The sequence below is a fragment of the Poecilia formosa genome, unplaced genomic scaffold (assembly GCF_000485575.1).
Source record: "Poecilia formosa unplaced genomic scaffold, Poecilia_formosa-5.1.2 Scaffold174, whole genome shotgun sequence".
NCBI classification, from domain to species: domain Eukaryota; kingdom Metazoa; phylum Chordata; class Actinopteri; order Cyprinodontiformes; family Poeciliidae; genus Poecilia; species Poecilia formosa.
Window position 1 is genome coordinate 1,071,283 of NW_006800113.1, and position 21,989 is coordinate 1,093,271.

At 37.9% G+C, this 21,989-nt stretch overlaps 3 protein-coding genes across 4 annotated transcripts in view; 1 reads left to right on the forward strand and 2 right to left on the reverse strand.

The window, feature by feature from the left end:
- cab39l (calcium binding protein 39-like) overlaps positions 1-2,088 on the forward strand; it is an 8,198-nt gene extending 6,110 nt beyond the window's left edge. The window contains exon 9 of the mRNA XM_007565338.2: positions 179-2,088. Coding sequence (XP_007565400.1) covers positions 179-358 — 180 coding nt within the window. The 3' untranslated portion in view covers positions 359-2,088. The remainder of the gene's footprint in view (positions 1-178) is intronic.
- A 1,608-nt stretch (positions 2,089-3,696) lies between these two features.
- cdadc1 (cytidine and dCMP deaminase domain containing 1) lies at positions 3,697-12,684 on the reverse strand. Its single transcript, XM_007565339.2, has 11 exons — positions 12,197-12,684; positions 11,185-11,285; positions 10,911-11,088; positions 9,327-9,624; positions 8,363-8,569; positions 8,173-8,270; positions 7,007-7,056; positions 6,472-6,641; positions 6,199-6,388; positions 5,920-5,968; positions 3,697-5,827 (listed from the first exon to the last, which is right to left on the reverse strand). The coding sequence occupies exons 1-11, from the start codon at positions 12,288-12,290 to the stop codon at positions 5,730-5,732; spliced, it is 1,533 nt and encodes a 510-aa protein (XP_007565401.1). The 5' UTR covers positions 12,291-12,684; the 3' UTR covers positions 3,697-5,729.
- A 528-nt stretch (positions 12,685-13,212) lies between these two features.
- rcbtb1 (regulator of chromosome condensation (RCC1) and BTB (POZ) domain containing protein 1) lies at positions 13,213-20,430 on the reverse strand. 2 transcript variants are annotated; one of them, XM_007565340.2, is made up of 13 exons: positions 20,333-20,430; positions 19,388-19,641; positions 18,740-18,890; positions 17,981-18,147; positions 17,595-17,753; positions 17,407-17,514; positions 17,151-17,293; positions 16,864-16,927; positions 16,065-16,191; positions 15,542-15,668; positions 15,190-15,341; positions 14,971-15,101; positions 13,213-14,440 (listed from the first exon to the last, which is right to left on the reverse strand). In XM_007565340.2, exons 2-13 carry the CDS (start codon positions 19,511-19,513, stop codon positions 14,300-14,302), a joined length of 1,596 nt encoding a protein of 531 aa, XP_007565402.1. In that variant the 5' UTR covers positions 19,514-19,641; positions 20,333-20,430; the 3' UTR covers positions 13,213-14,299. The 2 variants fall into 2 exon arrangements, with proteins under 2 accessions (XP_007565402.1, XP_016533606.1); XM_016678120.1 differs by lacking the exons at positions 19,388-19,641; positions 20,333-20,430 and having other exon boundaries at positions 18,736-18,859.
- Between the last annotated feature and the right edge of the window lie 1,559 nt (positions 20,431-21,989).

Here is a 21,989-nt window from a genome sequence, read left to right on the forward strand (position 1 = left end):
CGATATAAGTGTTGATAATTATTGGTTCATTTTTTTTTTGTTTTAAATATCTAAGATTCTGCTAAACTGGTGGCTGTTTTTATTCACAGTTTTTACTCCACGCTGTTCTTTGGTTTTAGGCAGTTATAAAAAAGCTGAAACTTGTTATTGATTTGTTATTGGTCCCGTCTCTGTCCAGGTGTTTGTAGCGAACCCCAACAAGACGCAGCCCATCGCCGACATCCTACTGAAGAACCAGACCAAACTAATTGACTTCTTAAGCAACTTCCAGAAGGACCGCACAGACGACGAGCAGTTCAACGACGAGAAGACGTACCTTATCAAACAGATCAGGGATCTGAAAAAACCAGCCTCCTAGAAGAAACCCTCCGATCCCACCCAGCTTTTTATTAATAGGAAGGCGTAGAAAATAGAAAAAAAAAAAAAAAACACATTAACAATAATGGTTGTACTATTTAAAAAGATTATTTCTGTTTGTTGGTAAAAGTAGCTCACAATCAATGATCTAACTTTTGTAAATTTATTTTTTTTATTTAGAAAATCTTTTTTGTTTTCATGTGTAGCATGTAGCTCAATGTGTTGGAAGCATCTGATTTGCTTTGTTAAACGAACCAGCAGGGGGGGAAAAAGAAAAAAAAGACGACTTGGGCTAAAAATGCTTTCTCCTTCCGCCGCTTCTTAAAGGTGAAATTTGCAATCATGTGAAGTTGCTGCAAATCGCCAAAATCTTGAAGGATGTTTTTTTTTTGTTGTTGTTTTTGTTTTTCTGACAAAGAGATTCTTGATGGAAGATGTTAGCAGAGTATGGAGTGAAAATAGTCTCAAAATACCTGTGCGCGTGTAATACTGGATTTGTAATCCATGTAAGCATCTTTGTGTGTAACTTTGGAGATTTGTATCTGTGAAACATGATTTGTAAACCGTAAAAAGAAAATTTGTGCATAACTCTGGGTACTTGTAAATATGTGGTCAAATGCATACACAAATATGAAGAAATTACGAATATAAAATAAAAGTACACACACGCAATTACAATTTCTACAAATGTAAAATTTCTACGCACAAATTTTTTTTAACTACAACCTCACAAATCTGATAAATACGAATTCAAACCTTTGCCTACGAGTAGCCTGATGCACACAGACAAAACTGCATTTACGCACAGATCCGGTTACGACTGCACAAGGATTTTTGAGACTCATTTCACTCTTCAGACAGCCTCAAATGAGTGCGTAAGTGATGTGTTTAAATGCTGGCGGAAAGCTGGATCATATGAGTTTTGCTCAGTCTGTTGTTTTCATCCTCTGAACGTTTGTCACTGTGCTTGTGCCAAAGTGGCAATGAGGTTATTTCGTTGGGAAACGGAATATTTCAGTACTTCTTTATCCACCTTATTCCTAGCCTCCATGAGGCTTTGCCTGATTTATGGGCACGACTTCTGCCGCAAACTGGAACCGCCATTTGTTTACATGTTGCAAGTCGCTAACCGGCTTTTGTCAGAGGTTTTAGGCTATAAAATATGTACCATCACAGCTTAAACATGGTAATATTGTTTTACCGCTACCTATAGCTATTGCAAGGAGGAATAGCGACATGAAGAAATGGCCGCAAATAACCCGCATTAGCATATTTAGCTACTTCACTAAGTATATCTCCACTTATAAGGTTGAACTGAAGGGGAGATTGTTTAATGGTGACAACAGTACAAAAGAAACTTTAGTAATTTATGCATGTTTTTGTGTGTTCCACTAAAATCTAAGTAGGATTTTAGAGTCCTCCCCCCGCGCCCCCTGCCCCAGCCTCCAGGTTCTGCGTTACGGCCCTGCGTTTGCTGTCACAGCGCATCGCGCTGCGGCTCCACAACTCAGATGCACAGATTTGTGACGCTCATCTTAATATTAATGATTATAATGGCGTTTAGTTGCGCAACTTCACGGACACGTTCATTCGTGTCTGTTTTCATGTTTATTGCGATGTTCATAATAGTCTCGATGTTTGCAATTTGTTGTAGCGCAACGTCAGTACATCACTAGCAGCCACAATCTAAACTTAGAGTACAGCTACGAACAGCACAACAGTAACCCCCCCCCCCCCCCCAAAAAAAAAGCCTCCCAGGAATAAGGTGGATAATACTCCAGAATTGTTTATAGACATATTGTGCATTTTTGAGCGGAACAGATGAGATTACATTGTTTAAAATCTATTGTTAATCTCTTTATATTGAATAAATTAAAAAAAAAATACTTATTTAACCCCGCATGGCGTTGCAAACCACATATTTGGACCTCATGTTGCTTCCTTATTTTAATTTTTGGAGGGCATGATTTAAAGTATAGCCAGGCATATTTTTGCCCAAAATGAAGAGGTATTGAAGTTTATGTGACCTTTTACTTGGAAGAGCAGCAGTCCTTTTATGAAGCAGAGTTGCATCCTACTGCATTGTTAGGATGCTTTTGTTGGCAGGAGCAATTTATCCAGAGAAACAGGGTCCAAGTCCAAACACAAATCTTATTTTTGGCTCCATTAAAGAAACATGTATACCTTTGCAGGGAATTAGAACCATGCAGGAACACTGTCTCATATAATATTGAGCTTTTGCAGTTTTGACTGTGCAAGCCACAGGAAAATGCTTATCGACAGTCACTAGCGCTTTATTCACCCCGTCGCACTCAAAAACGCACATGATATTATATAATAAGATTAAGATTATTTTAAAATTAGCAATAATAAGAATTATATAAACAAGTTTTTAATTTTGTAAGTTAGCAAAACTTATCTTCTGCATGTTTTAGTTCTGTCTCTCTCTGGTGGTAGTAACAATCTCCTCAGCCTGTCGATGTTCTTCTTTGGTCTTCTAATGAGCCATTATTTGATCCAGGTGTGTTAAACCAGGGAGAGAACTAAAACATGCAGGACCTTGAGGACCAACTTTGGGCACCACTGTTCTAGTTTAGGACTTATCTTCTAGCCATTTTTTGTCGCAAAAAAGGACTAAATCCTTCAGGGAGAGAGAAAAGAAATGAAGAATAGAAAAAGCCAACATAAAGGTATGTTTGAATGTGTCTTGGTAATGTAATGTTTATCAGAAAGATTTGCGGAGCTGCTAATAGAAACTTAGCTTGATAGCGACCTTGACCGGTCCAGCTCAACAACCAAACTTTTATGCTACAATGTTTGTATTCGTGTGAAACTGAGCTTTAACTTTAAATTAGTTAATTCTCATGGTTGGCTCTGTATATTACTGGGGTTCAAAACGGCGTGTTTGATAACGTTTAATAACAATTAACTTCTTAATGTTTGACATTGTCTAGCTAAGAAGTTTCTTTCATCAGGCTACATGGCTATTGCATTAATATATCAAATGAGCTACTGTAAGATGTAATTGGCGATATTATTTTGTTGCTGAGCATGATAATCTATGTATCTAAAACAAACATTACTTTTACATCAACTTATAAGTTATGTAAAACTTCTCCAATTAAAATTGTTTGAAGGCTCAGACTAAGCCCACATTCTCAGATGAGAAAGACTTCTGATATAAATTACATTTTAACTATTGTAATTGCAACTAAAAGAAATTAATTTAATCAAAGAATGTCATATGTGTGTATGTATTCCATCTTAAGTTGGGGTGCACTGGTTGCAGTTTTCTGGCTGATGACCGATCTTGTTTTTGGCCGATACCAATTTTTTTTGTTGTCTGAAATGTCGCCAAATGTAGCAAGAAAGTTGCTGAGTTGGCAATAGTAGGGTCACTACTGTTAAGTGCAAACGTGCAGACATGACCTGGTGGGCCGGTCTGTCAGTCAAACCTCTCTCTGCAGAGCAAAAGAGGACGGTGGCTAACTTTTATACCTTTGTTCAGGTAGATAAAATCAGTGGATAAAATTGGCTTCACATATCGGCCAATCACCAATCCCCCAAAGTTAAGGTAATTGGCACTAATAACTCGACCAATAAAAAAACCTTTAGAGAATTGAATATGAAGAAGGAATTTATTTTTTCAGGAGTGAGTCGAAGCATACATCCAGCTCAACAAAAGAAAGACTTCATAAACATTTTCCACAGCCCACTTCAGCAGCTGAAGTGGGCTGTGGAAGATGTTCACTGTGGACAGCTCATACCTAATATATTTTACGCTCTAACTGAATCAAAAATGTTGCGACAAAGTACTTGTTTGTTGTATTTTTAAAGCACAGTATTTGAAGAAAGTTAGATACCATGTCCTGTTTTTTTTTTTTCTTTCTTTCTTTTTAATGTCGCAAAAGCCAACTCGGGAAAAGTTTCAACAATGGTGTGTAGACTTTTGAGAGTAACTCTACACAAATTGAAATATTTTAAGCATTTATTTCTTTTATTTGTGATCAGAGGTGGACCGAGCCTGCTTGGTCTGCCTCCTTCTCATATGTCGCCTGCATCAGAAACCGTTTGTGAGTTACAGCTGAAGAAAACCCAAAATTCAAAATTCGAATACATTTCAAATAATTTAACAATTTATTTGAAATATTAAATATTATAGAATGCACAACAATGACTTGTGGCTTACCAGAAAAGATAATTTTAAGCTTACTGCATAAATAGAAATAATAAAACTACTTTATCTTCATTACCTGTGTAACAGGAAGGTGAGGAGAAAGAGAAGTGGAAGACAATCAGGGGTCTGGGATTAAACCCGAGGACTAATTTTGGGAGAAAGTGAATTTTGGGTTTTCATTAACTGTAAACCACAGTAATCAAAATAAAGATAGGGAGATATAAAGAGATAAATGCTTGAAATCTTTAACCAACAGAATGAGTTTTACATTTTGAACAAAATTAACTTTTTTGTACCGAGACATAATTTTACAAGTTGTAAACTAAAAGGCAAAAAGGTTCAAACAAATCACAATGAAATCCCTTTCTTTACAAATTTTTCTTTACATATCAATGTGGCACTTTGGTTTCACAAAGCTTTTTTATCTTTTCAGTTACAAAACTGGTGTCACTGGTGTCTTCAAACTTTGAAAGTCACATCTGTTTACACTGAGCTTCTTTGTCTGAACCACGGACAAAAATACACACAGCAAGGGATTAAAACAGAAAATAAACTTAACGTATTTAGATATTCTGTAGTAAACTGTCAAATAAAAACATCTGGAAATGGTGCAATCTGCATTCCTTTAAATTTTAGTCAAGTCTCTGTCAACAAGTCTCGCCACATTTAGCATCCATTCTCAACAGCTTAGTCCTCTCATATGGAAATATAAAACAATTTCACTTTATATCACTTCTTATATTTATGACTCTAACTCTTCATGTTGCTGAGGTTACTACATTGTCCCAGATGTTCAAATAAATTGTAAAATTGTTCGTACATCTGCCCCCTTACAGGTTTCTTCTGTTTTTGTTTTCTTGACACTGAAAATTTTTAACTGAAGCATTTAACGTTAGACAGGAATAACCTAAGTAAAAATATTTGCCATTTGGAGAAAATATTTTGCGGGCTGATGAGAAAAAAAAAAAGAGGATATTTTCAGTGGACTACCAAACCTGGTGGTGGTAGATGTTATCTTAGCTTGATATGATCTGAAACATTGAAGTGTGACAAACAAAGCAAGAAACATGAAATCTGTAGAGGAAGAAATACTTTTTGTAGTAGTGCAGATTTTACCATCAGCAAATTATTCGCCCCTCGTATAACGTCTGTGGAGTTGAGCTCATGAACAGGCCAGTCCATCCTTTACGAACGTTCAGCTGCCAGAAGGCAAACTCTTAGTGTTCTCGGTGCACAGCTTCTTATTTCCGTACTCCTGCTCAGTCTGCCGGCTGTGCTTCCGAATACAACCATCTAGAGAAACGACGAGGTCACAGTGTTTCACGTAAAAACATAAAACGCAGTTAAAGAGAATAAAAGCACAAGGACAGAGAGCTGTAACTTACTTGCGACATGAGAAGACGGTTCAGGAGGAATAGAAGGGTTCCTTTGCCACTGTGAGAAAATAAACATGTCTTACTTTACTCCTTAAAGCGACAGTATGAAAAATAGTTTTGTACATATTGTGACAGAAAAGATAATCTGTGAAAAATCTCCTTGCACTAACCGCACAAATACACCACTCAGTCAGAAACAACCAATCAGAACCAGGAGGTGGGCCTTAGTGCTGTCAATCATGCTTGTGTTGGAAAAATAAATATTAATTCTCTCTGATGCTAACTTACAACAAACTTTCTGATGTCCTCCAGGGTGCTGAATCTCAGGTAGGAAATGTCCCCCTTGTCTTTGTCCCTGTCCTGGTCTGAGGTGTAGATGTGTGTAATTCCAGCCCCTCTTATCAAAGGGATACACTCGTCACACGGACATTTGGTCAGAAACATCATGGTTAGCTCCTCTGGTTTGACGTCTCGCGTCCTGAAAACACAGACAGAGGAGACATCCGTCAGTCAAGAGAGACAAATGAGACTTGACAGGCAGGTGTTGTTAAACGAGCTGACCTGAAGGTGAGGGCGTTCTGTTCTGCGTGGATGATGTATCTGTATTTGCGTCTCTGACGGTCCTCCTGTGTACAGTCCATTTGGGGGTACTCTGCGTACTCTGAGCCTGCAGGGTAGGCATTGTACCCGCAACCCACCAAATCCAGGCAGCCTGTTCCTCGACAGCCAGCCTGAGATGAGGGAGGTCAAGATATATATATATATATATATATATATATATATATATATATATATATATATATATATTTGTGATTGGAGTATCCCTTATTTTTAGGAACTGGTTTACAGACAGATTGAAATTCAGTATAAGGTCGCCACCTGCTAGAACACGACATAGCAATCACTCAAGAATTAGTCAGGACACTTGAATTATCTGCTTCATACCATTGCACTATGAACTGTAAAAACTGAACAAAAAAACAATTAAATAATAATTAATTCCAATTTAGAGTTCCCATCACACAAAAGTGTGGTAAAGTTTTATTGTAGAGTCTAATGCTGTATGTTGAAATAAAAAGAATTACGGAGCTCTTACCGACCGCCCTCTTGCCCAGATAACAGCACCCACTCCCACTTTTGGATCCTCTGGAACGACGATGGCAAAAAACAACAAAAAGAAAAGAAAAAAATGGTGAAAAATAGACCAGTCAGACATCAACACTGTAGCATAACCATGTCCTAATCATGTTGTTTTAGAAATGTATCCTGCAAGCTTGCATGAATATCTTAACACCAAAAGACTTCAATCAATTTGTGTGTTTAAAATACTAGAGGTAATAAAGCAGAACTTAATGGAAATGTTTGTTTACGTCAGTACTTAAATAAAAAAGTTGAATATGTATAATATATAGACTTGTCACACAGAGTGATATAATTTTGTTGCTTTAGATCATTATGGCTTAAAGCTTATGGAAATCCAAGAAGGAAGCTGTACCATGTGCAACCAGCAGGGGACCCTGTTGGACACAGCAATTTAGTAAGGAAACTATGATTTCATAACACTTTATCTCTTGTTTGTACAATAAAGGACAGAAAATGAAATTGTGTAAATTGCTCAGAGTAAAATTCTATTATCTGTGTGATAGTTTCTTTAAGAACTCTTGGTCATCAATAATGACCAAGGTCTTATTTTCCAACCATTTAGCCAATCTCCTTCTGTTTTCATGGTAAATATGACCACATCTACTCATTAAAAGTATACCTTGAGGCACCCAAATATAATTTTAATTAACGTATTAAAACTTGGCTAAATAATCAAATGAAGACTGACCTACATCATGTTTTTATTGCTGAGAATAGACAAAATATATTTTTTTCCGGTTTTCTTTAGTCAAGCCCAAAATGATATGCAAATTGACTGAAAGCCTCTCATTTAATAAGGAAATTTGTCTCAACAATCCTGTTCCAAAAAAAAAAAAAAATCTGACTATTTATATTTGCTTAATTAAAATAGTTGAGGCTCAGTTTATTGTCACATAGCTAAAATAAAATCACATTTCTGGAGATTTTAATTTTTAAAATTATGCCTTTTTTTGGTCCATAATTTTGATGATTTTGGCCCACGTGATTACATGTTTAGCATCCCTCCTCTATAGTGATATTCTAAGTTAAGTTGTTAATACTACTTTTATATATAATAGGATGATCTTCTCTAAATCCCTCTGTGCTCTGAGTTGTTTTCTTTAGCGCCATCAAACCAACCTGTCCTGTATGCCAGTAGCCTGGCCTGGATGATGCAGTGGCGAGCCACCTCTTGAGACACGGCCCCTGGATGAGGAGGCGTTGTTGCACAGTTTTCGCTGAATCACAAAAACTATTATCAATAACAACAACAAAACCCCCCCAGCAACTTAAGAACCTAGTTTTTGGTGAAAATAAATAAGTTCCCAACCTGTAGAAGCCATATTGGTTTTGAGGGAGCCCAGCAGCCACAGCAGCCAGAATCTCCACCAACGCCGCCATGTTGTTCCTCAGGTTGGAGAAGTAGGGCTCCACACAGAGGTTCTCCAGGCCCATTTGGATCAAAATCTCCTTGTGTTGCTGGGATGTTCCAACCAAGAACTGTCTGGAAAATTCTCTGAAGTGTCTTAGACGTTGTCTGAAAACAAATTTAGTGTTTTAAACATTAAAACATCAAATGTTGTGTAAATGAAACAGAGTCCAGCCTGTGATTTTTTTCTTCTTTTTTTTTTACAGTGTCCTTGTCATTTAGATGGGATGTTCAGATGCCTGGCGGTGTCTGATAACCACTCATGAAAAACAAGCATCACTTCACAGTCTTTACATTTAATTTATCAGAAACAATAATAACAAAAAAGAAAAATAGCAGCTAAAATGAAAGTAAAACTCTTTATTGGTATACTCACCGGTTTTTAATTGTTAATGCATCCTTGACAAATGTCAGGTTGTTGGAATGTGATAAAATAAGACTAATATATAATATTTTTTTAAATTAATGCACAAATCTTTAAGATCACTTTCATCAGGCTGGAAAAAAATTTCTCCTGAGGTTTTGGAAGATTGTAGGCAAGTCTGGATGTTTCGTGTTTTTAGGAAGCAAATGTTTATGGACGAAAATGCCAGTAAGTATAGAAATAAAAATGAAAGAAAAAATTATTTTATTTCTATATTTCATGCTAATTTTGGCAGGATTGTTTACTTCAATTATTATTCAAAGTCTTCAGTATCTTATAGTAAATAAATAGTGTGGAGAATTTTTGTAAGTCTTTTCTGACTGGTACTTTTTGCATTAATCCTGCCCAAACATTTGCAACTAGTTGAACTGTGCAGAATCTACATTGTATATACATACAAGATGTATATGTATATATACATTTGATGTATGATGAGTTTACCTGTTGAACAGGTCCTGTTCATTCATTCCTAGGTCATCCTCGGTCATCCTCTTCATGAAATCGCTCTCCCTGGATGTCTCCTCAACAAACTGCAGCAGGCCAGGCGCCAGCGGCTGCAGCAGCACGCAGATGTGAGGACGGCTGTTGGACTTCAGCTTCTCTACTGCAACTGCGTCCAGCACAACGTCTTCCATCACAGAGAGCGACGTGCTGCTGGCGTTTGTTTGGGTTGAAGACATGGACCTCAGCATGCTGATCTCCGGATCCCCGGGCCAAAAGGAGATCTGACTGACTCCAGCTGAGGGAGAGAAAAAGCGCAGAGACAATTCCAAAGTTCAGCGTGTTGCCGGCCTACAATAGTCCCTAATAAAAGGCAGCGTAGAGATAACGTTGATGTAGATTAAACTACTAAGACAACCCTCTTCAAATCCTGACACAATAAAGTAACGTCTTCAGATGATAATTGTAGGATAGATAAATGAAAACTGTTGTTTGCTATTTTTATTGCTCTCATGTATCTGTTATTTAATGTAACAAATATGTTGTGTTTTTGTCTGGGTAGTGGTTTGAAATTTGACAGAAATGAAAAGAGAAACTACATCTATGGCAGATAAATGAAACAGAAAGCCCATTAAAATGCAGTATCTGCAATTATTGCTACCCTTAATTATACACTTCCTTAGTTTTCTTTTCCGCAGAAAGCATTCTTCTGATTGACTGTGTCTAAACCACTCCCATAGTTATTGTTTCAATTGTGCTACCTTTTGTTTTCTCTTTAATGGAAAGTTCTTCTGACATAGTAATGTGTTTTCTGTTGCTTTATTTCCTGGAAGAAACTGACACAGCTACTCCTACAGTTATCTTTATCTACTTAAGTTTTTTTTTTTCTACTTTAGTTTTTCTTTCCCAAAGAGAAAAGTCCTGGGTCTGATTGACTACATCTCCTCATAAGCTCCAGCATTTATTTATTTGTTGTGTTGCTATGTCTTCCCAAATTGCAACCATTAATGGGTATATTGGTACATTTATGTTTGATTTATGTTTGATTTTGATTATTCTGTCCTTGCTCGCTCTAGAATTTATTTTTGTAGACTTTTATAATTGATGTCATTCAGAATATGTTACTGTGGAGTAGTCTCTGCTCTGTGTAATGAGCTGTTAGGATGTCATTAGACTGACGGCAACTGTCTTCAGTCAGAGGCCTCTTTAAATTGCTGCAAGCCTGTCTGCTACTGGAGATCCTTCCAGTCCAGAGCGACTCTATGAAGATACTTGGATGACAAAATGTAATTTCCCTTTGGGATGAATAAATTATTTCTGAATTGAACATGAAGGAAAATAATTGCATGTTTTTGATACTTGCTAATGAGAGGGAACTGTAGTAAAAAGAACTGAACTGTAGTAAAGTCAGCTGCACTTCCTTGGATTTATACATGTATGTTTTACTCATGTTTTACTCATCTGTTTTACTCAACTAGACAGTATATATTTGAATCCATTATTACAATGTATGGGAATATATTAAACTGTTCAATTTTGAGAAAATGTTAGTCTATATTAATCAGTCTCAACTGTCTTTCTCACCATTTATGATCATCTTAAGGCAAGTGGCACAAGGTCTCCTGGAGAAGTAGAGCTGACAGCCGGCCAGTTTTGCACCGTGCTGAATGATGGCTGCTTGTGCTGCGTGAAGGTCGACTCCAGAACAGTGGAGTCCCAAGACTTTCCCTTGATGTACCACCACCAGACCAGTCCCACGGATCTGAAATGGAGAACAGGCATTAAAAATGTCCCTATCGCTCTGGTGTGTGCACATCACTGTTCAAAGCATCTGCCTTTGTGCAGCTTTTACACTGACCTGACTGCGTTCACTGTCCTCAGGTTGATCCCGGGGGAATACCTCCATCCACAAGCTCAACAAGGTAAACAGGTTCACCTTTGACAACCTGGGGTCGTGACCTTGGTGATGACACCACACATTTATAAAAACAATACTGGGACGAGTTATCACTGCAATTCTTTAACACTGCTGGTAAAATGTGCAAAGCTGACTGAGACATAACCAAAAGACAATTAAAACTAGAAATGTTGCATTTCCTGTGAAAATGCAAAGTGTGAATGCTGAATGTTTTCACTGAAAACGGCAAAAGCGTTCGAAGTCAACTGCGGAAGACTTGCAGAAATATAAGAAGTAATTTCCAGGTGTTAAAAGTTTTTTTTAAAAATGGCCTCTGTCTTGTTTCCTCCCCGACAGTCCCAAAACTGGGTGATTCATTGTACCTAGCTAGACAGGAGATGAAACATCATCTGTAAAACACAAATGACATTTTATATTTAATTCTAATTCTGTCACAGGAGGAAGATGTTCCTGTTTTTCCACTCATTTCAGTGGGGATGAAAAATCCATAAAATAACTGATTATAAAAAAGTATAAATGTTATGAATACCAAAAGATGTAGGCAGCATTAGAAGAGCAAGCTGAACACAGCATTCACACTAATAATCTGTTACAACTAATATATTATTAAGATATAACTTATCACAGTAGGTGTGTCATTATAGCATTTTTATATATTATGTTAGTAAATATTTGGATTTTTTTGCAATATAGAATGAGAATATTGTCCTGATAAGGACTATATACACAAAATCAGCTAATTTGGAAGTATTACTCTGTAAAAAAAACAAAAACAAAAAAACACTGCACTGTAATATTATAGCGTAATATTGCTATATTACACTGAAGGACACTTAAAAGCTGTGGTTGCCTTTAAGTGTCACTCTACTGTATCTGTAGTAAACCGGCTGTTACATGGCATAAGACAGAAACCTATGCTGCTGAAACATGAAGCCTCTTCCATCCAGTTCACCTTGTATCTTGCTGTCAGTCTGGGTGCTGCCGTCTTTCGTTTCTCGGCCCGGCCCGGTCTGGACCCGTTCGGTTCGGTTCCATGTACCATCCATTCGGAAAGTAAACCAGGGAGCAGTAGATATATTTCGTTTCAATCGCAGATACGATAAGAGGAAGACTACTTAGGGTATAAACATTGACCCTGTTTAAAGCTTACAAGACGGACCAGCACCGATTCTGGTAGCTTCTTTCACAATAAGAGCTGTAATTGGCAACTGTTACCGCTAACAACCGTAGTTATATTTAAAACTTTTCTCCAATTTTCACAGTGGAGTACAAACAGAAGTTAGATTTAAGTTAAATTTGCCCAGAAAACTTAATTCCAGTTCAAATAACCCACCAACGCAAAAGTCAACATCTTATTTTTGTGCGACGATTAGTAGCACTTTGCGGTTGATTTTTCCTAACTTGACTAATTTGGTCTACTTCCGCAAACTTCCCGGATGTTCGTCCTTAGGCTGACCGAATCCCACGTAAGCAGTTCCGCCGGCTTTTAACTTAATTTTTTACAACAAAAAGTCAACTCGGTTCAATCATACACCCGTTCCAACTGATGCTAGCAATTGCAATAAATTCTTATTTAGAATCAGTTTCAAAGAAACTGAATTTTAGAGTGGATTGGTATTAGCCACAGATCAAATGTTGGAGCTGAATTAAAAGGTGATTCAGTATCATTAGTTCAAGGGTGTGGCCACTTTTTGTAACCTTCACATTTATCCTGACATTTGTGTTTTAGCAAAAATACAAATTAAAATGTCATGTTTTTATTATGACAAGAAGCAGGCCCTTAAAAAAAAAAAGGATGTAAAATTGCAAGAGTGTACCTCCCTTTGCACAAGTGTGGCCTGGGGGCCATTTCCAGCCCCTGGACATTTTTTGTGGAATTTTAGCTTAACCATTTTTTGGCCCATGTCACAAAAAGTGTTAGTCAAAAACTCCAGCATTGCTTATTTCAAGGTATTTATTTATTCAGACAAAGAGCATCTTAAAACTAGATATAAAAAAGCAAAAATCATTGCAAGTATTTAACAGCAAATCAACTCAAGGATTTTAGAGTTGTGTTTAAGTTTGCAAAGATGAGCTTAAGAAAAACAAACACAAAAATATAAAAATGCATGTTAAGGAAAACCATCACATCTTCAGTTTCAATCTCCATATTTATACAAGACAAAAAATAAAAACTGTAAACCTCAACCTCATCATTTTAACTGCCCATTGACCTGCTTTACTAGATCTGAAACAGTCCCTAAACAGAACATAAACTAAGATCCAAGATCAAATTCCTTCCAAATAAAGATCATTTCAGAACATTGAGAAAATGAAACCTGAGAGGAAACTGAAACAGATCTTCCTTTGTCCTCCTGCAGACTAATTTGGTCAATAACATTTATTTTTATCAAGCACACCCAGGCAGCAGGATTCCTATTCCATCTTTGGTAACTTTAATACAGTAATAAACCTAAGTATTAAGTTATGTCAAATATTGCTTTAAATCAATTTCAAAACATATACACTGGCAGAAAAACAAGGAAGCTTAGAGAAGTGTAACAGCGCACAACGTCCTTAAAAGTAAACACTCAAATCTCTTTAAAAAGCAAGTTTGACTTAATAATGCAGGCGCTACAGAGCAAAGTCCAAAAACAGTCGTTTTGAACTTAAAATATCTTAAACAGTAACAATCAACCAAATGACCTGCACTAATCTAAATGACTTGAATAGATGATATAATTTAAAACTTCAAATGTGGCTTAACCTGGAGCTGCGAATGCAGCACAAAGATGAGCTGCACAACAGTGCTACCAGCCAGTCGTTCCTGCCTTTCGGTTCCTCACGTGCATTGTGCAGTTAAATAAAGTGGAATGTAAGAACTGGTTAAGAAAACTGCACTAGAAAGCACATGCAGCATGTAGATGTTCATATTTGTGAACATTCAAAATGACTCCACAGGAATTGGCCAAAGTGCTGATTTAAAATCCGTAGGCAACTACCATCAGCTCAATATGGCGTGCTGAACCTGCAGCACACCTGCGTGTAAAGTGTGAGAAAGCAAGAGCAACAGCGCTCAGTTTTTGAAGGCTCCGCAGCGGCTGGCTCGGCTGATAAACTCTTTGAGCATGGCTCCGTCTACTTCCCAGAAAGCTGTGGTCTGAGTCACCTGAGTCATGTGGTTTACACAAAACTTAAAGCAAAATTCTTCAAGATCCTGGAAAACAAAATAAAACAAGCATGATTAGATCCAAGAGTGGTACGGAACAGTAAAGTGAAATGAATCAGAGCAAATTATAAGTACCGTAATGTTTAGGATGACATTACTCATGCATCTGTTTAAGTGCACACTAATTGGAGAAATGAAAGTTTTCATAATGCTTCAGTTTTTTCGCCACCAATGCAACTTATTTTATTGGAATGTCATAACAGAGTAGCACATACTTATGAAGTGGTTTAACATACATTTTTTCAGTCCCTTTAAGTCAATACTTTGCAGGAAAACCTTTTAATACAATTACATTTGCAAATCTTGTCTCCACCAGCTTTGCATGTGTAGAAACGACTATTTTTAACAATTTTGCGTGACAAAATGTAAAAATCTTTAAAGGCATGAACATTTTTAAATTTTCTAGTCATGTTAAAATGTCCTTTAGATGATCATGTGTTAAACATTAGATTCGATCAGATATGGTATTAAGAGTACAAAGTGTTTACAATAGGGAGCAATTCTCCAAATAGCATTACCTCTGCGTCATATTGAATTGCTGCAGACAGCAGGGTGAAGGCGTTTTCTACAGTGATTCCCCTCTTGATTATCTGCTGACACAGACGTTTCAGGTGGTTTTCACAGTAAGACGTAGCCAGATCCAACAAGCCTGAACCAAAGACAGAAACATTACAAAAAGCATCAGCCTAAATGCAAAGATTATCGGACATGTTTGGAAAACGTGAATTCCGTCTTACCAATGGCGTCCTCGGGTGGCAGATCGACAGTATCTGTGTAGAGAAACTGCAGGAAGGATCTGTAGACGGGATACGAGAACTGGCCGATCTCGATCACTTCCTGTTGATCTTCTGTCCACTGGGAGCGAAACATCAAGCGGAAATGCTCACACCTAACAGCACACAAAACACCTTCATTTATGCTGAGGAGAAGGTAGAGTACTTGTGAAAGGATAAAAGTCAGATGTTTATGATTAGTTATTTTTTATGTGGCGCTTGTGCGCCCTTCTTCAAACGGCGCTCTGGACAATTAGGCAACAGAGAAGCTCAAACGTTCAAATTCAGTTTCATTCCCAGACAGAAATAAACAAACCTGATCTTCAGGACAGCTTTGTGAACATAAATGTATTTTCCATCAACGCTGAACTTAAGGTCAGAGGTGTCTGGACAGTCAAACTCTTCCCTGAGAGCCTGGGAAATCGTCTTGAAGTCATCGTATTCTGAAATAATGAGCCAGTTCAATGGTGTTCATTTTATTGGATATTTAGTGAACACAGTACACTACATATTTATTTTCATACCTGATAAAGACGAGTGAGAAACCTTAAAATAAATGCATCTTTGATGGCAATGGCAAATTCTCACACTGACAATTTATTCATCAGATTTCTTCCACCCTTATTAATTTCCAGTTAACAGCAGGGGTGCGAATAATTGTGGGTTTCTAAATAAAGAAAACATGGATTTTTTCTCTCTCAAATTTTCAGTATAAGAATATGTTACCGCTATAAAAGACCGATTTAGTTCATGTTTTCTTATGCGTCTTTACCAGGGGTGGGGAAAAGTTGTGGAGGGCGCTGTGAGGGAGTTTGTCCATATCGTTTTCTTTTTCTCACCCATAGAGACGAGGCGCCACGTCACTGGGGGCGTAGCGAAGCAGGCGAACACATCATCCGTGCTGCTGAGGTGGGTGAGGCGAGGACGTGAGATCAACTGGCCTCGACACTGACCCCACATGTACACCTGGGAAAGCAGGTATATGAATTAGCATTTTAATACACAACCATTTGGAGGTAAAGCCAAGGAAGAGCTAATGATGCACGCTGTAAAGTAAGATATTTGCAGTGCTGTGGCCATGTCTGAAGTGATCATCCGTCATTTATTTAGATTTTGTTGTTGTTGACCAATTAAGGGTGGTTTGAACCTGATCTGTACTTTAGTTTTTCAAAGCAGGCATTTACACTTGCTTTCACTGTTAGGTTGATCTGTTTAGCTGTGAACTCGATTTGGACTAGCTCTAAATTTGACTGGATTCATTTATAGCTCAATTCTGATGGGCTCCAAATTTGACTGACTGGCTTGATTGCGAAAATTTCTTAGTTTGACTTGCTATAAACTTGAATGATTACCTTTAAGATTTATCTTGCTTCGTTGTTAAACTTTGATAAGTACTAGACTGAATTAATTATCTAGATCTGACTAACTTTCAGTTTCATTCTGGTTAGCTTGACTTTGAAAAGCATTAACATTTTATCCTTTTTGACATTTTCCCTGTCAAAACCTCTGAGGTAGATGTTTGAAGTTTTAAATAAATCATTAAAACAAATCATTTTAACAAGAAATGTGGGGAAAAAAAAAGTTTCCTGAACAATTCTGTCCATATACAAATATTGCAAAGATAAAAATCAGACGTACCTGGCCGCTTGAAGTCTTGGCTGCTGATGTGTGTGTCGAGTGGCATGCTGCAATCTCTACAACCCTACAGGATTACAGATTTATTTATACACAGCACAGAAACACATGATGGGCATCTGCCCTGAAGCCATTGCGTATGAAAAGGAAAATTTTGCCAACTGCCTACTGCTTCTAGCTTCCTGTGGAAGTTGAAGTAGAGAGGGTTGAAACAAAGACAGGAAGCAGGGAAGCTAAATCCCAAAAGGAAATAGAACCTTTAGTTTCAAATGTGTTCCCTTCCACTTTACCTCTCTTTGTCAGCCATGATTTGCACAGGACTGAGGTGGTTGTTCTTATTGCCAGTTCCTAGTTGACCATAAGCATTTGCTCCCCAGGCATACAGTAGTCCTTCATCCGTTAGGGCCAAGCAGTGTCCATATCCTGAAACAATCTGGACAGCAGGTAAAGAGCTGTTGGAGTTGAATTTGGCAGTCAACCAACGCAGTTAGACAATTGTAAACCATGATTACTTTAAAGCTATACAGCAAGTTAGAAAGTTCTTACTTGTTGAATGCAAAACCCTTGAAGCGTAGTAAGGCGACAAGGAGAAAGCTGATTACTATTGTTCCCAGTTCCAAGCTGCCCGTTTCCATTGTAGCCCCAACCGTAAATCTAAAAGTACAAAAACACTGCATCAAGTCCAGGCTCTTAGAAGGCTTAAGACAACAAAAAATTAAACACAGCATCATCACCTCTCCGTTGTCAACCAGAGCCATGGAGGATGCTTGTCCACATGTGATGCTCACTGCAGTCTTGCCCTGCAGGCTGCTGCAGACTTTCCTTGGGTACGGCTGGTTGGCTGTGGAGCCTGAACCCACCTGGCCACAGTTGTTATAACCCCATGCAAACACCTGCAGGGAGGGTAGTAATGTTTGAGATTGTAATTATTGAGACTCAAAAAACATATGCATAATGTACCGTTTTGGGCCTCAAGATGACTAAATATTAATATAATTCGACTGATTCCATCATCACCCTGCCCTTAATTTTTGAATGAGGCAATCTCATGTTTTTTGTCTCCTGATATATGGTGTACATTACCAATAACAGGCAAGGTGATAATAAAAATAACTCCTACCTCTCCATCGTGAGTGAGAGCCAGAGAATGATGCGAGCCGCATGCCACCTCCATCACTTTCTTGTTCTGTAGGTTTGCCGTGATCGCCACGGCTGAAAATCCCGGGTTGGTCGTGCCATTCCCCAGCTGACTGTAACCGTTATGACCCCAGGCAAACAGCTGTCCATCTGAGAGATGGCAACAGATATACATCCTTTACTTGTCTGATTTTAGAAGTTACAAACACAAACAGCATGAAAACCAAAGTGAGTTTAATTAGCTGCAAGCTAGTTTAAAGTGTTATGATTTGTTTGTTATGGGTGATTAAATCCCAAGCATGTTTGCCTTCAAGCCACACCAAACTAAAAACCATGATCAAATATCTCTTCACAAGCTTATATTCAAGCCAACACCCTTCTGCTTGATGTGCTGAGGCTGTGCAGTATCAGTGTACATTAATGGAAAGTTGAGTGGGTGGAAAAAGTAAAAAAAAATTACACAAGCAGAGACAATTGCAGTATTTACAGAACAGTAAAGGAAAAATTCCAGTTTTGATAGGAGAAAAAAATAAACTCAATTGAAAATTAATCTTCATGGTGTTTTGCATATCTTTAAACTACTGAGACATTTCACATGTTTACGTTATTCCCCAGAATAACAGATTCTAAAAGTCACATGACATAAGATTTAAACTTAAATTAGGAGACTTTAGCATTTAACAACCGCTAGAGGAGCAAAACAGACTTCCTGTGTACATACTAGATGAGTGTAATAACCTGCCTTCTGAAGCCAACAGGACATGAGGTCCACTGCCATAGCTGAGGCTGACGATCTTCTTTCCCTGCAGAAAGTCCAGTTTCTTTGGCACAATGGTGCTCACACTGTCACCTGTCCCAAGGCAGCCACTGCAGTTTAGACCAAATACATACACCTAAAAAAAAAAAATAATTATGCAAAAAATTTAAGAAAATTTGTGCATTTCACATAATAGCCTCATTTAGATGCAACACTGCAACTTCAAGTAGCTTCCTCCACACCTACTGGCAATTTGGAAAGCTTTTCCTTCAGGATTATCCCTGTTGAAGAGCAAGTATACCTGCAGCTGCCACCACCATGTTCAGGGATATGTGCAGTGTTCATTTTCTGCCCCACGTAGCATTTTGCATGCAAGCACAAAGCCTCATTTGGTCTCGTAAACAGAGCACCTTCTACCACATGCTGGCTTTGTTTGCAAACGACAAACAGGACTTCTTTTTAAGAATGGCCAGCCTTTTATAAAACACAGACATCTGGTCCATGTCATAAAAAATCACAATAGAATACATTGAAGTTTGTGGTAAGGTGTGGAGAAAGTTCAAGACATGCAAATACCTTCAAATGACACTGTATACCCTCTTGTGTGTGTGACTTAAATCGGTTTGTGCTCACGTCATTTTCTTGAGTGACGTAGATGGCTTCGTTCGCTGATGTCCCAAACACACAGGCCTGACGGACCGTAGCTCGCTTCTCGCTGCTCAGCAGCGAGAACAGGGGCCATTTACTGACATCCACCATGGCTGCTGCTAATTTAAGCTCCCTCCCAGTGATGATGAGGAAAAGTCAGTAATGAAAGAGTTCAGGAAAATGGTGGGAGTGGGGAGCCATTAGGGGAAGGGAGGAAGTTAAAAGGTGGAGAAACATTCCTGCAGACAGAAATGAAGAGATGGTTGGAACAAAAAATACTTTCACACATTCCTTGTTTTTATTATAGTGTCAAAAACCAGAGCATCGTTTATCAAATGTTGCTTTGAAGAAACAAAGTTTGTCCTTTAGATCAGCATTCCTGGTTTTGACTGTAATTGTATATTTATGGATAGCATTAATTATAATGCTTAATCCTTCGACTGCTGACTAACTCTAATCCAGCTCCTCTTCCTTCATTAACTATTGAACTAAGCAAAGATAGTGTCATACTTTGTCAATTGGACTATTGAAAGCCACGAGAAACATGTTGTACTACTAGATAAGCAGGGAACTCTTGAATTGCTGAATTTTTAAGTTGTTTGGCTGTGAGACAAAAACTTACCAGCTATATACAACTACGTCATTTCTCTCAAGTACTCTCTTTTTAACCAAAATGGAAAAAATATCTTTATATATTTTAGTCACTCGTGTGAGGCACCACGTCAAGGTGAAGGTACATTACGCATGATTAGCTTAGTAAGTTAAGCATTTTCATCGAACTCTTCTTTCCTAAAGCATCTCCTTACAACGACAAACCCTTAGACAGGAAATAATAGAGCAACGTTGTTTCTTCCCTACCTACATGAACATAAAAACATTCCTATACTATTTACAAAACTCCTAAAAAATTCACAGAGTAGAATCGCTTACCGGGTGTTGTAAATAAAGACAGTTGCCTAGGATCAACTGCCCGTCTTCTTTGTCTTCTTCTTCTGGATCGTTTTATTGGCGGTGTTCTTCTTTGTGTGACTGGAGGTTCGATTTCGTTGCTATGGTAATACAATGCTGCCCCTTCTGGTCAACAGCTTAATTGCAGTTTCAAAAAACCAAAAACAAAACAAGCAAAAAACAAACAAACAAACAAAAAGACAAATTGGATACATATCTACATTCAATTAGATTAAAGTTTAATTATTTTTATCACAGCTAGAATTGTATTTGCCTTAATCCAAAATAATAAAAAGAAAAAATCTGATTTTTTTTAAAAAAGTTATTCAGTTCAATACAGTTTATGTGTTGAGTTTCAAGTCCTTTTCTGCAGTCCCTGTGATCCAACTCATGAGGGCGTCAGGGAGTAGTAGTTCTAGTCCGTTACAGGTGTTTCCACACACCTGTTTCCACCTCATGCGCCGAAGTGCGGATGCCAGTGTCAACCAGTAGTGGTAAAGCTCCGAGCCCCATAGACACGTATTCATGTCTATGTCGAGTCCTATTATGTCAAGTGTCTCTTGGTGTTGCTCCTTGCCCTTTTCGCTCCCTCGTCAGAAACATGTGGACCAATCAGAGCTCTGATGTACAATGAATCTTGATTATTAAGGGCTTTATGTGTGGGTTGAGCGCTGCCATACATTAACTCATTTGTGTATTTTCATGTACACAAAAAATATTTGACGAGTAAAACAAGTCAAATAATAGAAGTATTTCTTATAAAACTGTCGTAAAGTATTTTTTTTTTAGATTTGTGTAAGGTGGAGGTTGAAAAACTCATCACCGCGTCATGCACTTGTAGTTACCTTACATGGACAGCAGATGGCGTACGTTCACATAGATTTAGATTACGGTATTTGCTTCTCGAAAGCCACAGGGAACGGAGAGGTGCAACACGTGATCGTTGCAGGTTTTATCGATATTCATGTATCTTTCTACGCCATCAGATTAAGTGTTGAATGTAGTAATCAGTAGATCCTGTTGATGATCTTTGGCATTGATAGAAAAAGTGGGAAGGTGTAGAGCCTATTCCAAAAGTTTTTAAGTTTGAAAAAAACATTTAAGCTACAAAATGTGAAGTCCAAGCAGTGACCTAATAGTGTTGCACTAAGCTGTGGCCTGCAGTCATCTGATATGCCCTGGCCTGGAAGAAGCCTGAGTTTTAATTTTCTATCTGAGCCAACAGATCAATACGTCCACAGCTCTGTGTAAAGCCACATCTCCCACAGAGGCTCTCATTCCACAAATCTGCCACTCAGGGGTAAGTGCGGTCACTTTGGGGGGATATAAAACACCTTTTCTTTATGACTCAAATATTCTATAAATTTGTGACTCAGCTGCTGGGGCTGTAAGCACCTTTATTCTCAGAAGTTCTTTGTTTTATCTTCAGGCAGTAATTTCAGCTAGCTCAGTTTTAAAATATGCTGATTTCCTGCCCAGATTGGACACAGATATACTTGGCAGTCGGATTGTTCACAGCAGTTAGGTTAAATATTACTGGTTAGTATGATCACTGTGAATAAAAAACACTCTCTGAATTTATTTCAATCCTGTTTCTTTGATAGAATGACTTAGGTGTTACATTTTTATTTAGATCTAT

Bases quoted from the DNA above. Each gene is read 5' to 3' on its own strand.
- rcbtb1 (XM_007565340.2), bottom strand. From the start codon at position 19,513: ATGGTGGATGTCAGTAAATGGCCCCTGTTCTCGCTGCTGAGCAGCGAG. The intron at 16,192-16,863 runs GTACGTCTGATT...CTGCTTTCCCAG, and splicing joins CCAAGACTTCAAGCGGCCAG to GTGTACATGTGGGGTCAGTG. The intron at 15,102-15,189 runs GTAAGACGGAAT...TCTTTGGTTCAG, and splicing joins GCCACCCGAGGACGCCATTG to GCTTGTTGGATCTGGCTACG.
- cdadc1 (XM_007565339.2), bottom strand. From the start codon at position 12,290: ATGGATGGTACATGGAACCGAACCGAACGGGTCCAGACCGGGCCGGGC. The intron at 11,089-11,184 runs GTCAGTGTAAAA...TCTCCATTTCAG, and splicing joins AGGACAGTGAACGCAGTCAG to ATCCGTGGGACTGGTCTGGT. The intron at 7,057-8,172 runs GTTGGTTTGATG...TCGTCGTTCCAG, and splicing joins GCTACTGGCATACAGGACAG to AGGATCCAAAAGTGGGAGTG.